Source organism: Equus quagga, chromosome 11 (genome assembly GCF_021613505.1).
Source record: "Equus quagga isolate Etosha38 chromosome 11, UCLA_HA_Equagga_1.0, whole genome shotgun sequence".
In the NCBI taxonomy this organism is placed as follows: domain Eukaryota; kingdom Metazoa; phylum Chordata; class Mammalia; order Perissodactyla; family Equidae; genus Equus; species Equus quagga.
The window spans coordinates 75,032,186-75,047,045 of NC_060277.1; the positions used below are offsets into that span (position 1 = coordinate 75,032,186).

The 14,860-nt window shown below is 53.9% G+C and overlaps 1 protein-coding gene across 1 annotated transcript in view; it reads left to right on the top strand.

The window, feature by feature from the left end:
- Positions 1 to 14,860, top strand: part of NOS2 (nitric oxide synthase 2) — a 31,892-nt gene that overhangs the window by 16,132 nt on the left and 900 nt on the right. Inside the window, exons 12-25 of the mRNA XM_046676246.1 lie at positions 1,011 to 1,093; positions 1,481 to 1,625; positions 2,532 to 2,636; positions 3,592 to 3,641; positions 4,019 to 4,193; positions 5,018 to 5,150; positions 6,041 to 6,119; positions 6,889 to 7,070; positions 9,313 to 9,476; positions 10,477 to 10,684; positions 12,306 to 12,393; positions 12,864 to 12,985; positions 13,314 to 13,462; positions 14,423 to 14,617. Coding sequence (XP_046532202.1) covers positions 1,011 to 1,093; positions 1,481 to 1,625; positions 2,532 to 2,636; positions 3,592 to 3,641; positions 4,019 to 4,193; positions 5,018 to 5,150; positions 6,041 to 6,119; positions 6,889 to 7,070; positions 9,313 to 9,476; positions 10,477 to 10,684; positions 12,306 to 12,393; positions 12,864 to 12,985; positions 13,314 to 13,462; positions 14,423 to 14,617 — 1,878 coding nt within the window. The remainder of the gene's footprint in view (positions 1 to 1,010; positions 1,094 to 1,480; positions 1,626 to 2,531; positions 2,637 to 3,591; positions 3,642 to 4,018; positions 4,194 to 5,017; positions 5,151 to 6,040; positions 6,120 to 6,888; positions 7,071 to 9,312; positions 9,477 to 10,476; positions 10,685 to 12,305; positions 12,394 to 12,863; positions 12,986 to 13,313; positions 13,463 to 14,422; positions 14,618 to 14,860) is intronic.

The following is a 14,860-nucleotide window of genomic DNA, read 5'->3' on the forward strand; positions in this document are numbered from 1 at the left end:
TGTGTGCAAATGTTCATCTGTGTGTGTGCACATGTGTGCAAATGTTCGTGTGTGTGTGCGTGTACATGTATGCTCACTCATGCAGGACATATCGGGGAGGATCAGGGACACAGAAGCATATTTTTAATGCTTTTCAGGCTTCACTTAAGGATGCTGAGCAGCTTCTGTCCATTTCTACAGACAGTGGAACTGAAGGAAATACCTTGTATTATACCTTTAGTGTCCCATTGCTCTGATGGGGTTTAAGCTCCTGAGGGTGACCACATTGTGCCCGCCTCCATGGGAGGCCTGTGAACGGCCACACAACCTAACAGCAAAGAGCTTAGCTCTCGGGTCGGACACGCCTGGCGGTGACTCTGCCACTTCCTAGCTGTGTGATCTTGGGGGGGTCATTTCCCTCATCTAAGCCCCGGTTTTCTCATCTCTAAAAGGCATGGGCACTAACTCCACGATAGGAGGTTGCATGGGTCACATGAGCCGGTGTATGTAACAGCTCAGCCCAGCGCCCAAGCCAAGATGCCCTCAGTAACTGTTTTCTATTGAAACAAGTTCATTTTTTGTCAAAAGAGACTTTGGCTCGATTTGGGGAAGAACTTCTTTACTCTAAAAGTGATAAATAAGGTGACTTATTGCCTGGGACAATTTGTGTCTGTTGTCACAGCACCTCCTTTTACTCTCAAAGGTTTCCCACTTTGGACTATACATTGTATAGTCTTCCTAGTAACAAGACACTGAAAACAAAACAGAAGTGACGCCTCTTCCTTCCAGGGGGACATTAATGAGAATAAAATCAACTGACCACCTGATATGTGCAGGCTGTCTGCTGGACGCTGAGCTGCAGCTCTGAGCGAGACAGACAGACAGCCCTCCCCTGTGGGGATTTCAGTGAGGTGGGGGTGAGGATAGGGCCTGCTCTCCTCCTCAACTCACGACGGGCACGAAGGGTCCTCTGTCTGTCCAGCATCCCGCCAGGGCCCGCCTTGTCCTCACATCTGCCTTCTTTTCTGAAGGTGGAGGCCTGGAAAACCCACGTCTGGCAGGATGAGAAGCAGAGCCCCCGGAGAAGACAGATTCGATTCAAGGTCTTGGTTAAGTAAGTGGGAGTGGCCAGTGTTGACGTCTGAACTGCAGCCCTTCCTTCCCGTCAGCGGGCCCTTCTAGCCTCGAAGGGCAGGGAACAAAGTGAAAAGATGATCTTTGTGGAGTTTGGCTCCCAGAGGTCCGGACACCAATTCCGAGGGTCACCTGCCACCATTTACCCAGCCTTCTCTCCTCCGTTTTCCCAAGGGGCTGAATAGTGCATTGAGCAGGTGGTGAGAGGAGAAGGGCGGTGAGGCGGGGTTGATAGCTGGTGAGAAATATGGATTCTTTTTTTCTCAACCTGCCCCACTTAAAAGCTGCCCCCTCCCATTCTGCTGGGCCCCCATCCCCCTCTGGAAGGCTGACTCAGCACACAGTGTCTATCTCTCTGTCCTCACAGAGCCGTGCTCTTTGCCTCCATGCTGATGCGCAAGACCATGGTGTCCCGAGTCAGAGCCACAATCCTCTTTGCCACGGAGACGGGAAAATCGGAAACGCTGGCCCGGGACCTGGGGACTTTGTTCAGTTGTGCTTTCAACCCCAAGGTACCGACTCAACTGGACTCGTGCTGTTTTCTCTGCCTGTGTGCAGAGAAGTCTGGGGAAACTTAAAATGGTTAAAGTGCTCCTGGATGTCCCAGAGCCTTGGCTATACTGACATACATTGTAAATCTGTGATAGAAGGATAGATTTGTGTCCAGGGATTCCCAAACTTACACAGTGAATAGGTTTTTCATAGTGTTCCAGGGAACACAGTTTGGGAAACACTTTCCTGGTAAATCCAAGCCTCAATATACATGAGCTGCTCTAGATGAATTTTATTCACATTTGCTGAACACCTGCTATCCAGGGTGCAGTGCTAAATGTGAAGGGGGCAAAGGATGAGTAAGATGCAGACGAATAAAACAGTACCCCAGAGGGTGACTAATTCATTCTGTCAGTGTTGGGTTTTGCCCTTCATCGCTGAAGGCCTTCCACGTCAGGGGGTCCTGCGGGCAACAGCGAGGCAGTGACACATTTCACCTGAGATCAGCTTCAGGCAAAGCATTTGGGTTCCTGAGGCGCCAAAGGGGTCATCATTTTTGTAACTGACTCATCCCCTTTTTGTGGAAAATACATCCACACTCAGAATTCAAAATAGCCGTGGAAGTGGTGAGCAGTGCTTGACCTGGGACATGCAGTATTTTGGCAGCAAGCCCTGCAGGGCGTGCAAATGTGTTAGCGGCAGGGGGTGAGAGGGGCAGGGAATCCAGGATGTGTCCGGCTAGGTTCCTTTGACAGGGGTTCCTGAGCACTCACCCCCACAGTGCCACGCCTGTGCTGGGTTCAGAGATGACGAAGGGGGCTCCTGGCCTGGGGACGGGGAGGAAAGCACAGAGTGTCTGTGGGGGGAGGGGGTGGAGGGCCCCAGCCTGGCTGCCGAGCGCTGATGTCCACCTCGGTGCCCGGCAGGTTCTCTGTATGGACGAGTACCAGCTGAGATACCTAGAAGAGGAGCAGCTTCTGCTGGTGGTGACCAGCACGTTTGGGAACGGAGACTCCCCCGGCAACGGAGAGGTGGGTGGCCCGGGTCCTGGTGGTCTAGGGCTGGTAGGGCCTGAGAGGACTAAGGAAAGGATCTGGGGGGATTCAGTGTGTCCTAAGGATGATGTTGGGGCTGAGTGCTCAGGTCACTCTGGGCTGCCCTTTGGTCAGTCACTTGCCTTCCTCCTGCGTGTATCTCCATCCGTGTGTGCCACCTTTCCTATGACCTACTTAATATGTGTCAGTAAGTTGACCTCCCTTAATTGGCAAATTCATGTTTAAAGGAAACTCTGTATCACTCTCACAAATGGAAAGCCAGCAAAAAGTAAAGCCAATGAAAACCAAAGTTATTGAATTTTAGCTAGATACTGTTGCCTAACCGTGGCTTCCTTTGTTTTTTAAAAAGAGTAATAAGCATTAGAGAGTTGTTAAGGTTCCATTAGCACCAGTCTGAGATTTTCTGTCTAGTGTTCCAAAGGACCAAAAAAAAAAAAAAAAAATCAAAACAGGAATAACTAAAAAAAATACAGAAACGTGAATACTTTCTTACCGTATGATTTGATACTATCTGCTGGGTCACATACCACCTAAGATTATGTTGAGCTCCTAGGAAGTCAGGGTTATTTTAGAGAATGTGGGACCAGTTGTCACTCTCATCAGGTTCCAAACAAGAAGAGAGCCTCGCGCTCCATTAGGAGACCCTCTGGAGAGGCCCTGCTGTGAGGCGGCCCCCTCTACCACGGCTGGATGGGTTGGGGGCTGGCTGTTCTGGGTCCCCCACCGAGGGTCAGGCGCACATGGGTTGCTAAGACTGAACTTGTCCCTGAGCCCCAGCCAGGTGGCTCCGCATATAAACCAACTTCCATTGTGGTTCTGGAACCTTCTCCTGCCAGATGTGGCCAATTTTTAAATGGCCATCAGAAGAAAAGAAAGAGCAGTGCTTTTATTAACCCTGTCCTGAGAACTCTGTGGTTCTCTCTCTTTCTAGAAATTGAAGAAATCCCTCTTCATGCTGAAAAAGCTCACGAACAAGTTCAGGTGAGGCTCTTCCCCTCTCCAACTTATCTGAGTCCAGCCCTGTGGGCCCAGAGCCTGGATTCCGGAATGGAAGTGGGTGTGTCTGAGGGGGTCTTCCCTGGGATGTCCAGGCACGGAGAGAGTCTGTCCTCAGAGTGCCCTCAAGCGTCAAGTCAGGGAAACCAAGTCCCTCTCATAGGTCTGCAGGCCAAGCACAGGGTTGGTCCTGGGAGGCTTGGGAACCATGGAGGACCAGAAGAAGGTGTGCCCTGGCGGGTCCTGTGCCCAGCCCAGCTGGAATGGGAGTGTCTTAGGCTGGCCTTACTGGCTGTGGGTGCTGGGTGGGGCTTGCGTGGGTTGGCTCACCCCAGGCTCTGTGTGTGTTTCCTCCCGGGCAGGTATGCTGTGTTTGGCCTTGGCTCCAGCATGTACCCTCAGTTCTGTGCCTTCGCTCATGACATCGACCAGAAGTTGTCTCACCTGGGGGCCTCGCAGCTCACCCCCACAGGGGAAGGGGATGAGCTCGGTGGCCAGGAGGATGCCTTCCGCAGCTGGGCCGTGCAAACCTTCAAGGTCAGTTCTCAGCCGGGGCTGCCTCCCAGCACGGACAGGGATGCTGTGGTGCACTCACTTCTGTGCCAGCCATCCCGGGTGGCATGACGCCTGCCTGGTCCTGTAGGCATGGTCCCTGGCTTGGACTGGAGTTGTGGGCCTGAGGACTGAGGTCACTGCTTCTCTCCCTCAACCCCCTAGAGAGCTCCCTTCAAGCATGTTTCCCCTGGGTGAGAGAAGGTGGCCAAGACACCCCCTGCCCTCGGGCAGCTTTGATTTAAGATCTTTCCCCCTCTGATTATCCACGTCACCCCTTGACCACCTTGTCTTGCTTCAGTCTCCCAGCCACAGAGAGCTTGGGGACAGGGACCATGCAGTTGACTTCTTTAGAGCTGTGTCAATATCTCAGTAGGTCTTTATCACCTGTGGTTTGACCCCACTGGTTTGGAGAACTCCTTGTTTAAACAAAATGCTTCACCCAGCGGTGGTGCTCTGGAGCCTCGGCTTGAGTCAGGACAGACGTGGTTCCCAAGCCCAGGCCTCCTCCGCATGATGCCACAGGAGGAAAATGGGAGCAATCAAGCCTACCTCATGGTGTGGGCATGTGGATAAAATGAGATACTGTCAATATTAATATTCTTAGTAGTAGCAATAGCTCCTCTGTGCCAAGCCCGGCCACCTTTCTGAGTCCTCACAATAGCCCCATCAGATAAATATGCTTGGTAAATTATGTGAAGCACTGAGCTCAGCTGTAAGGACCTACAAAATGGTGGCCCCAATGGTGGCAGTGCTGCTGCTGCTGACAATGACAATTATTAACACTCATCTGCTCCGGCTTCTTCCAGACAGCCTGTGAGACGTTCAACGTCCGAGGCAAACACCAAATTCAGATCCCCAAGCTCTACACCTCCAGTGAGACCTGGGACCCACATCACTACAGGCTCGTGCAGGACCCGCAGCCTTTGGACCTCAGCAAAGGTGCCTGCCTCCCTGCGCCACACAGGGCTCGTTTGCCCTTCCTGCTGGGGGAGCGTCTCTGAGCCCTGAGCCTGTGGTCGGGGAGACCACTAGGACTCTGAGCAGAGGCAGCTGGCCTTCCAGTCATCTCCCTTTTGTTGTGTCCCAGACCCTGTTGGGATGCAAGCCACGGGGGCTTGCTTCGTCTCTGAGGGAGGCTGTTTCAGGAAGAAGCTCTGGGAGGGTGGTGGAGAGAGAAGGGAGCCAGCACCAAGTGAGGGCCTCCTGTGGGCTGGGCACTGTGCTGGGCTCTTTGCACACCCACTGTAAGTGAGCCCTGACAAGTGTCCTGCGAGAAAAGCACAGGCAGAGAAACTGAAGGTCAGGGAGGTGAAGCTAGTTGCTAGCATGTGGCCAAGTTGGTATTTGAGCCCCAGCCTTCCAGCTCCAATGGCAGCCGAGTATTGTAAGAACGTGTTGTGAGGCAATTCTGGACTGTGATGCGTGAACTCTCGATGGTGCCCTCTGGAAGCTGTGCCTCTGAGAGGCCTCCTTTCTTGTACCATGGGGACAGCGGTCCTGCAGGTTTCTGCATGTTCAGGACATCCCCAACTTCACCTGTGCTCTCCTGTGCATCCCAAGCATGGGGATAGCCTAGAAATTGCCATATTTGGGCTTCTAAATTACATTTCCCAGCACCTAGCATCAGCACCACCACCCTATGTCAGACCAGGGGTCGTTATTTGTGATTCAGAAACTCACTAGCAAAATGGACAGGAAAGAAAACCCACCATCACCCGGTGGGACATCCCATGGGTGGTGTCCGGGCATAGTTGACTAAAACCGTGGAGGCTGCCCCCACCAGTGCTAAGAGTGACTTTGCCATTTCACCATCTCTCTGTCCCCCACAGCCCTCAGCAGTATGCACGCCAAGAATGTGTTCACCATGAGGCTCAAATCGCGGCAGAATCTACAGAGTCCGAAGTCCAGGTAGGGTCGAATTACAGGGCCTCTTGGGTGCTCTTCTGCAGATTTTATCTGAATGAAGGAAAGACCAGAGCAAGTCATTCTTTGAAAGACAGGAGAGAAGTGGCCGCTGGCATTAGCAACGATGCATCAGTAGGACCAGCTTGACCGGTAACCCCTGTGGCCGCCAGTGCCTTGACTCTGGTCTCCACTAACCATGGGCCAGCTTTCCAGCCTGGGAGCTCGGCACCTGCTTCACTTCCTGTCCTTCGTCACTTAACTCTTTCCCCAAAAGGGCAGGGCCAGAGAAGCTCAAACACTTGGCTCTTCGTTCAGGACTTTCAGGGAAGTTTTGGCAGGAAAGGACCTTTCCCTGCCAGGACAGGCAGGTGCTGTGAACTCTGTGGGTTTTATCTGTGTTGTCCTCCCCCTTCGTTAGGAAAACTGGGCTTGGTTCTAATGACTGCAGACAAGGAAAGGTTTGTCCCGATGTCCACGTGTCTCCCAGCGGGATGCTCTCTTTAGGCAGAGTCTGTGGTCAAGTCCTGTGGGGCTCGGAGAGCTGCACAGGGAGGGGTGCAGCCCACCCTCTCCCCAAGGAGAAGCCACAGGCCTGGTCAGCCCCAGACCCTCTTGAGTGCTCCAGCCTGAGGGGATGCTGGCCATCCATGCTCATGGAACAGGGCAGGAAAACGAAAGGAGGGCATGTTTCCTGGGGAAACTGGCCCGCCCGTCAGGGAGCTCTGGAGGAAATCCTGCTTGCATCACCCGAGGCTTCTTTTTCCTTCTCCAGCCGCACCACCCTCCTGATAGAACTCTCCAGTGAGGCCAGCCAAGGTCTGAGCTACCTGCCAGGGGAGCATCTGGGGGTTTTCCCAGGCAACCAGCCAGCTCTGGTCCAAGGTATCTTGGAGCGAGTGGAGGATGGCCCTGCACCCGACCAACCCGTGCGCCTGGAGACCCTTGATGAGAGCGGTGAGCCCTCTGCACGGGAGCCTCGGCTGAGGTGGCCCCTGCATCTTCTTGCATACCTCTCAATCTGGCTGACAGGCTGGGCCCAGGCCTGTGCCGTGGGCAGCTAACCCTGTCCTTCCTGCTGAGTGGGTGGGCCACCCCAGCCTGCAGTAAAGCACCTTTGCCAACAGTCCTCACCTGGCTGGAGGCCAGCAAGAAAGGATGCTTCTTTGGGACCATCTGCCCAACACCAGAGGCTGGAGAGTCTTTTTCCATTCATTCTTTTGCCCACCCAGACACTTTTTTGTTGATTGACTAGTTTATTTATTTTTCCTTCAAAATTTAACTGGTCACATCTATATACCAAGCAGGTCTTGGGCTACAAAGAGGAATGAGACTCAGTGTCTGCCCTCAGAAGGCTCACTACCTGTACAGGAGGCTGACATAAAGAATACTCATAATAAATATTATTATAATAATAATAACAGTAGCAGCTGGCATTTGTTGTATAATTACTACATGCCAGCATTTTACGTGCATTGTCTCTTTAGTCCCCACAATAGACCTGTGTGTGCAGCTTGCTAGGTGACATAATAGAGAAATGTGGAAACAGTGTAAAAAGGGTGAGCTCTGAAGGTTCAAGCCCCTGACCCATCACTTACTAGCTGTGACCTTGGGCACAGGAGTCAACCTCTCAGGATTTCTTCCCTTGTCTGTAAAATAGAGGTAACAGAGCCTTGCTTGTGGGGTTGTTGTGAAGAACAGATGAGTACATACAAGTGCAACCGTCACAGTTCCTGGCACCAAATACATGTAGGAGTGGATGAATGTCCGTGTCCCACAGGCTAATGCACATGTGTCCAGAGGGTCAGAGAAGGGGCTTAACACACCCTGGGGATCTTCTCGGATCCCAGAGTTTATAATCTCCGTGCATTCTCACGGCGTCTAATTTCATTCTAGTTCGCCACTGAGGGTCTCAATTGCCTCCACCTTCCCTGGGTGATGGGCAGGGGCAGGCCACAGGTGACAGGAGAGTGGGCTTCTCCTGGCCATCCTCCCCTGGAGAAGATTCTGTCCTGGAGGGGATCCGGAGCACCCCCTTCCTATGCTGAGGGGAGGCTCTCAGTCCATGTGGGGAGCACAGCACAGGGGTGACAGGCCCCAGAAGAGGAGAACTAATGGAATCCACCATCACGGGCACCGCCCCCCCCCCAGCCCAGAGGACTAGCTCCCCGGCCTTGGCTTCCTCAGTGATAATGACGCCTCCAAAGACTGTGTCCCCCTAAAGAGAGTGGCCACAATAGGAAAGTGGGGGTCAGAGAAGAAAAGTCTGGCATTGACCCCCACTGTCCAGGAGAACATGAGAGAGCCTGAAACTCAGGGGCTAGGGGACAGGGATGTCTGCATTACTATAGGGGGACACATATGGCTCATCAGGCCTTGGGTCCTGATGAAATAATCTAATACTAATATTTTACCTAATATTTCTGGAGCCACCTGTGTACCAGACACTGTACCATCGCACATGCGCTGTTTCAGTCAATGCTCCTACAAACCCAGAGAGACAGGTTTTGTGATCATGTCCATTCACAGAGATGGAACCAGGGCTCAGAGGGTTCAGTTGCCAGCTAGTAAGTGGGGAACCAGAGTTTGAAACCATGTCTCCTGGCTCCAGGGTCCATGCTGTGACAGGTCGTCTCAGCACCCTGGACAGCACCTGGAACTTCCAAGTGTTTGTTGAGGGAGGGAATGAATAAATGAATGAATACTGGATTGTAACAGCCTGGACGCTGCCTCTGGGGACTCCTTGAGACTTTCCACCTCACTTTGGGCTGATTGTTGCTCACCCAGCACCTCTGGATGTGGCACCCCAGGGGACTGCAGTCATGGGCTTTTCTCTAAATGAACACCTGCCCTCAGGGGTGCACATCAGTCTTTGGTGGCTTTAGTCACTGTGAGTCTGTAGTTCACTTGTGAGTATCCTGCTAAAGGTCAGATCTGGGTCAGAGAGGTACTGGACTCTGGTTCATAGTTTTGCAGGATTGTGTCAATGTGGGTGCCCTTTGGAGGGCTGCTGATCAGTCTTTCCTGGCAGCATTATCTCTGGGCACCACCTTCCTGAACACAAGTTGGGCACATGAGCTCTTTTGCTGTTCCTGGAGTCAGAACTCCTGTGTCTTCTCTCCCCTGCAGGAGAGGTGTCTGCCTCAGAGGCCTCAATGGGGCTTTATTTTCCATCCTGATTTCTTCCTTCTCTATCCAGGCAGCTACTGGGTCAAGGACAAGCGGCTGCCCCCCTGCTCACTCATCCAGGCACTCACCTATTTCCTGGACATCACCACACCCCCAACCCAACAGCTTCTCCGAAAGCTGGCCCAGCTGGCCACCAAAGAGGCTGAGAGGCAGAGACTGGAGACCCTGTGCCAGGTGAAGATCTGGGCTGGTGGGTGAGGTAGGGACAATTTTCCAGAGTTGGGGGAGCCAGAGCCCAGAGCTGGTCTTTATGGTCCAACGGGGGGTCCCCCCAGGATCCCAGAGTGAGACTTTTCAAAGGCTGGTGGGATATCATCCATTGTCTACTATCCTATCTCTAAGACACAGTTGGGTTGAGTGAACTGAATTTTTCTGAGTGTCTGCAGGATGCAACTGAAGTGCTTCTTCAGAAATTAGCTAGAAAAGGGGAGCTGCTTTTTCTTGTCTGTCTTTGTATTCCCCAAACCTGGAACACGCCTAGAACTTAGGAAGCGTTAGAGGATGGATGGTGTGGATGAATGGATTAATGGACATAGTGACAGATGAGTAGTTATACTAATAAATTAATGGGAGAGTGCATTAACTCATCTGCCACTTTCTAAGCCCCAGTCTTTGTGAAAGGCACTGAATGTTATTATTACTGTCATCATATTATTATTACCTTATTGCTAAGTATGTTGATTCCAGCCACCTCCACTGCCATTATCCTACGGCTTCACTGTACTATCTTGGTGCACATTTTCTTGTTTAATTCTCACAGTGTCTCTGTGAGGTAGGTTATACTATCCTCATCTCACAAAGGTTGAGTAACTGAGACAAGATGCCAGAGCTAGTAAGGGCATTCAGTCAAGATTTGAACTGAGGTCTGTAGGATTCCAAAGCCTTGCCCAAAATTATAACAAAGATCTGACTCCTGCCCACAAGTTGCTGACAGTGAAGTTCCAAGCACATGAGTTAGATGAATGCTACTCGCTGGCCTGTGTTCCTCAGGACAGGAACTGTTTCCTCTCCAGCTTGGTCGTCTCAGCACCCTGGACAGCGCCTCGAACTTCCGGGTGTTTGTTGAAGAAGGGAGGGAATGAATAAATGAATGAATGAATACTGGATTGTGACAGCCTCTTTCCTCGGTGTGGGGCAGGAACCCTGAGTGACTCACACTGCTGTTGGCTTTCAGCCCTCAGAGTACAACAAGTGGAAGTTGACCAACAGCCCCTCATTCCTGGAGGTGTTGGAGGAGTTCCCATCCCTGCGGGTGTCTGCTGGCTTCCTGCTCTCCCAGCTCCCTATTCTGAAACCCCGGTACTACTCCATCAGCTCCTCCAGGGACCGCACACCCATGGAGGTCCACCTCACTGTGGCTGTGCTCACGTACCGCACCCGAGGTAAGGCTGGGGCACAGGCTCTGGGGCCGTCCAACTCTGCTATTTACGGACAGCTCTCCAACATCTCTGAGCTTTGGTCTCATCAGTTAGACACCCACCTTCCAGAGTTGTTAACAGCAGGAGGAGGCGAGTGGGAGAGATTACTATGAACTGGGCACTGAGTTAACCTCTTTGTATGTGTATTATCAATAACCACGTGAGATGGGGACTGTGTGCATTTTACAGGTGAGGAAACTGAGGCACAATGAGTTTAAGCCATTTGCTTAAAGTCACACTCTTAGCAAGTAATAACTGAGATTCAGACCCAGGTAGTCTGACTGCTGAGTCAAAGTTCTTCACCACCCCACTCCACTCTTACTACTATGGGGACGATTTAGTGGGATCAAATGTGAAAAGCACCCAGTCCCAGCAGGAGCCCAATGAGTCTTCATCTTCCTGAGAGTCCAGCTGAATACAGGGGTGATTCTGTCTGGATTGTTCATTGACGCCCTCACTCAGCGATGATTTATTTCATACGTCTCTATGCGTGGCACCACCATGGCTGTGGAAATAGAACACATGTAGCCTCTGCCCTCATGGAGCTTCTCAACTAGAGGGGACAATGAAGAGAGGGCATGGAAATGACGATTGTCATGTGAGTGATAAGGAGATCATAGGCGGCTTTGAGGAAAGAGGATGTGGGATCGGCTCACATAGGTTGGAAGGTCCAAACCGTGACCAGTAGGGTTGGCTCCACTGCTGGGTGAACCATGCCCCTGCCCTGCCCTCTGTAACTGAGTGTTTCCTGGGTTGGCAAACCTGGGAGCTGGGCCACACCTCAGAGCCCTCTGGGCTCTGAGAGGCTCAGTCACACAACTTCTAAAACCTGGGCAGAGGCTCTCTGTGTCCTGCTGGAGACCATCCGCCCAGGCCAAGTCTCCATCCTCAGACCAGGAGACCACAGGCAGGCACGTCCTGTGAGAACAAGATTCCAGCCAGAGGAAAGCCAAAGGGACTTCTCAAGTGGGTTGAAGGTCCCCCCTAATGTTGGGTCATTGGGAAGGGAATGTGACCCAGAGAAAGGCGGGGTTTCCACAAGCCCAGGAGGGGCCACTGCGGGAGACAAGGAGATGTCAGAGCATACAAGAGTGCTCAGGAGGTTGTCCACCACCCAGGCCTCCTACCAGCAAGGGCTACACTCGTGGAGACGCTCTGGGGCAGTGACTGTGGCCACCCTGTGGGGCCACTTTATGCTACTGTCATCGGAGCTGAGTGGTGGGCTGGGCAGGTCCTGGAGAAGCTCTTGGAGGGAGCACTGGAGTAGGAGTCGGGGAAGCTGAGCTGTGACCTGACTCCACTGCTGCCTGAGTGACCTTCTACAGGTCACTGTCCCTCTCTGAGACCCAGTTTCTGCAGTGGCAACGGGAGAGGTTTGCACACTCTCTAGGCCCTTCCAGGTTTCACCAGCTCTGGGTGTATAGAGGGTGGATCTCAGAACCAGGAGATAAACAGCCCCTCATTAAATCAGCAGAGCTCCTGAGTGGGCTGTGGGAGGAGGCGCATCAGTGTGGGAGGAGCTGCTGGGACAGGTCCCGCATGGCCACTGGGGGCGACGTTGGTCAGGTCTGTACTGTCTTTGCAGATGGTCAGGGTCCCCTGCATCATGGCGTCTGCAGCACATGGCTCAGCAGCCTGAAGCCCCAAGACCCAGTGCCCTGCTTTGTGCGAAGGTAAGCCCTTCTCTGCTCTCTCCATTGTGGAGCCACTGGCCCAGGGGCATTCTGGGTTGAAAGGGAGGGATCTGAGGACTGGATGCCACTCTGGACCTCTTGGCCCATGAAGAAGGCGCTGGGCTCACACTGGGCCTCTCCATCTTACTGCCTGCTATGGAGCATGACCCAATCTCTAGCGGGGACAGAGATGCCAGTTGTGGGGGGGGGGGGGGCCCAGAGAACAATGACGCTCAGCCCTTTCTCAAAAGGCCCCCAGGGTGAGGTGATGGTGTGCCTGGACAGGGGAATGACGCAGCCTGCTGGGCTTGGGAAATCTAATTTAAGCTCTTTGTCCCCACTGCTGAACACCCGCCCCCCCCCCCCCCTTCCGCTGCCAACTACAGCCCCAGCTCCCCAGCCCCTGTCCTGGATGTGCATCGGGCCAGTGTGTCTGAGGACTAGGGCCTCTCTCCTTCTGTCCCCTTCAGTGCCACTGGCTTCCGGCTCCCTGAGAACCCGTCTCATCCTTGCATCCTTGTCGGGCCTGGCACAGGCATTGCCCCCTTCCGCAGTTTCTGGCTGCAGCGGCTCCATGATGCCGAGAACAGAGGTACAGCTGGAGGGCTCCTGGGGGTTGGGGAGGGGGCATCTGTTGACCAGCACCAGCCTGGGAGCAGGACTGGAGCTGTGGGGCAGTTGTGCCATGCTCCCACAAAAGTCTCCTGGCCCCTCTCCCAAGTTTGCCTCAGCCTGTGTGGACAAGTGATCTGAACGCCCTGGGCCTCAGTTTCCTCATCTGTGAAGCGGGGACAATACTAGATGAGATGCTTGTGGGAATGAAACGAGATTTCAAGTTGGGCGCCCAGCTCCTCAGGCCCTAAGCCGGAGCCCGCCCTCTGGTGGCCACCCTGGTAACTGCATCCTGCTGGGTCTTGCAGGGCTCCAAGGTGGCCGCATGACCCTGGTGTTCGGGTGCCGCCACCCAGATGAGGACCACCTCTATCAGGAGGAGATGCTGGAGATGGCCCGGAAAGGGGTGCTGCATGAGGTGCACACGGCCTATTCTCGCCTCCCTGGACAGCCCAAGGTAAAGACAGCAGCTGCCCAGGCAGTGGGGGAGCCTTCAAAGCACAGACTATGGGGGGTGCCTGACTCCCCACACACCCCTCACCCCTCTGAGCCTTCATCTCCTCAGCTCTAAAAGGGAGGTGGGTAGATATTACATTCACTCTTCCAGGAGAAGAGACAGGCCCCGAGACGTTCAGGACTGAGTCAGGGACACACGGTGGGTTCATCCCAGTGCCCAGCCCCCTGAAGGTCCTCCTCCCAGGATATGTGACTGCTGGGGAGAGGTGGTCCAGGCCGGCTTCATGCTGAAGCACAGCAAGGCTGGGGGGCAACTGCTGCTCCCACCATGGCCCACTGGCTCTGCTGCCCTGGGGGCACTTTGTCTTGTGAGCCTGGAGAGTCGGGGCAGACTCCTGGATCGGCCCTTGTGCACTTGCCCCATCAGAGCTCCTCCCAGACCCAGCGCCCTGGCCCATTGCTGGGGTCACTGGCATCTTGTGTGGAGCAAGAGCAGAGAGTCCCTGATGGACTCCTGGGCTTCTGTGCAACTGGGGAGCCCAGGGCTCCGTGCCCTGCTCTGAATGACAGTGGGGACCCCAGGGATGGTCTGTCCCAAGAGGTTCCCTTCTGTGGGAAGTGGGCACCTGGGCCTCACTGGACAGGGGGAGTGGCTCGAATGATGCCTTTTTGAAGCCTGGAGAATTCTGAGTCAATCTGGGAGCCCTACTGGGTGGTCAGCTCCTTGTGGTCAATGTCCATGTCTGCAGCCACAGCCCAGGCCTGGCCAGGCAGGGTGTCAGTGCACCTCCACATCCCAAGCCTGGTTCCCTGTGCAAGGTCCTGGCTGGGAGAGTGCTCACTCTGCTCCTGAGAGTGCAGCCCATCGTGCCCCTGCCCACCTCCTCATGGCCAGCAGGCCTGACTACAAGCTTCACCCCCAGTGCCAGGGGCCTGGACCCACCATCTCCCCTGGTTTCAGGTCTATGTTCAAGACATCCTGCGGCAGCAACTGGCCAGCGAGGTGCTCCGTGTGCTCCATGAGGAACAAGGCCACATCTATGTCTGTGGGGACGTGCGCATGGCCCGGGACGTGGCCCACACCCTGAAGCAGCTGGTGGCTGCCAAGTTGAGCCTGAGTGAGGAGCAGGTCGAGGACTATTTCTTCCAGCTTAAGGTATGGCAGCTGATGTGTGGGCTACGGATAGAGGTCAAGGGCATGGGCCAGGGAGCCTGGACTCGAGAGTCAGGCTCAGAACAGTCCTGGACCCCAAAGGAATCCTACAGGTGGCTGCAGGTCGGGGCTGGCTGGACAGTGAGAGGCCTGACTGGGCATCCTGGTCTGTTGCTCAGTTCAACAGAGGCAAATGCCTTGCTTTACGACGACTTCTCAGAGCCTCTAACATGCTATGTGCATTGT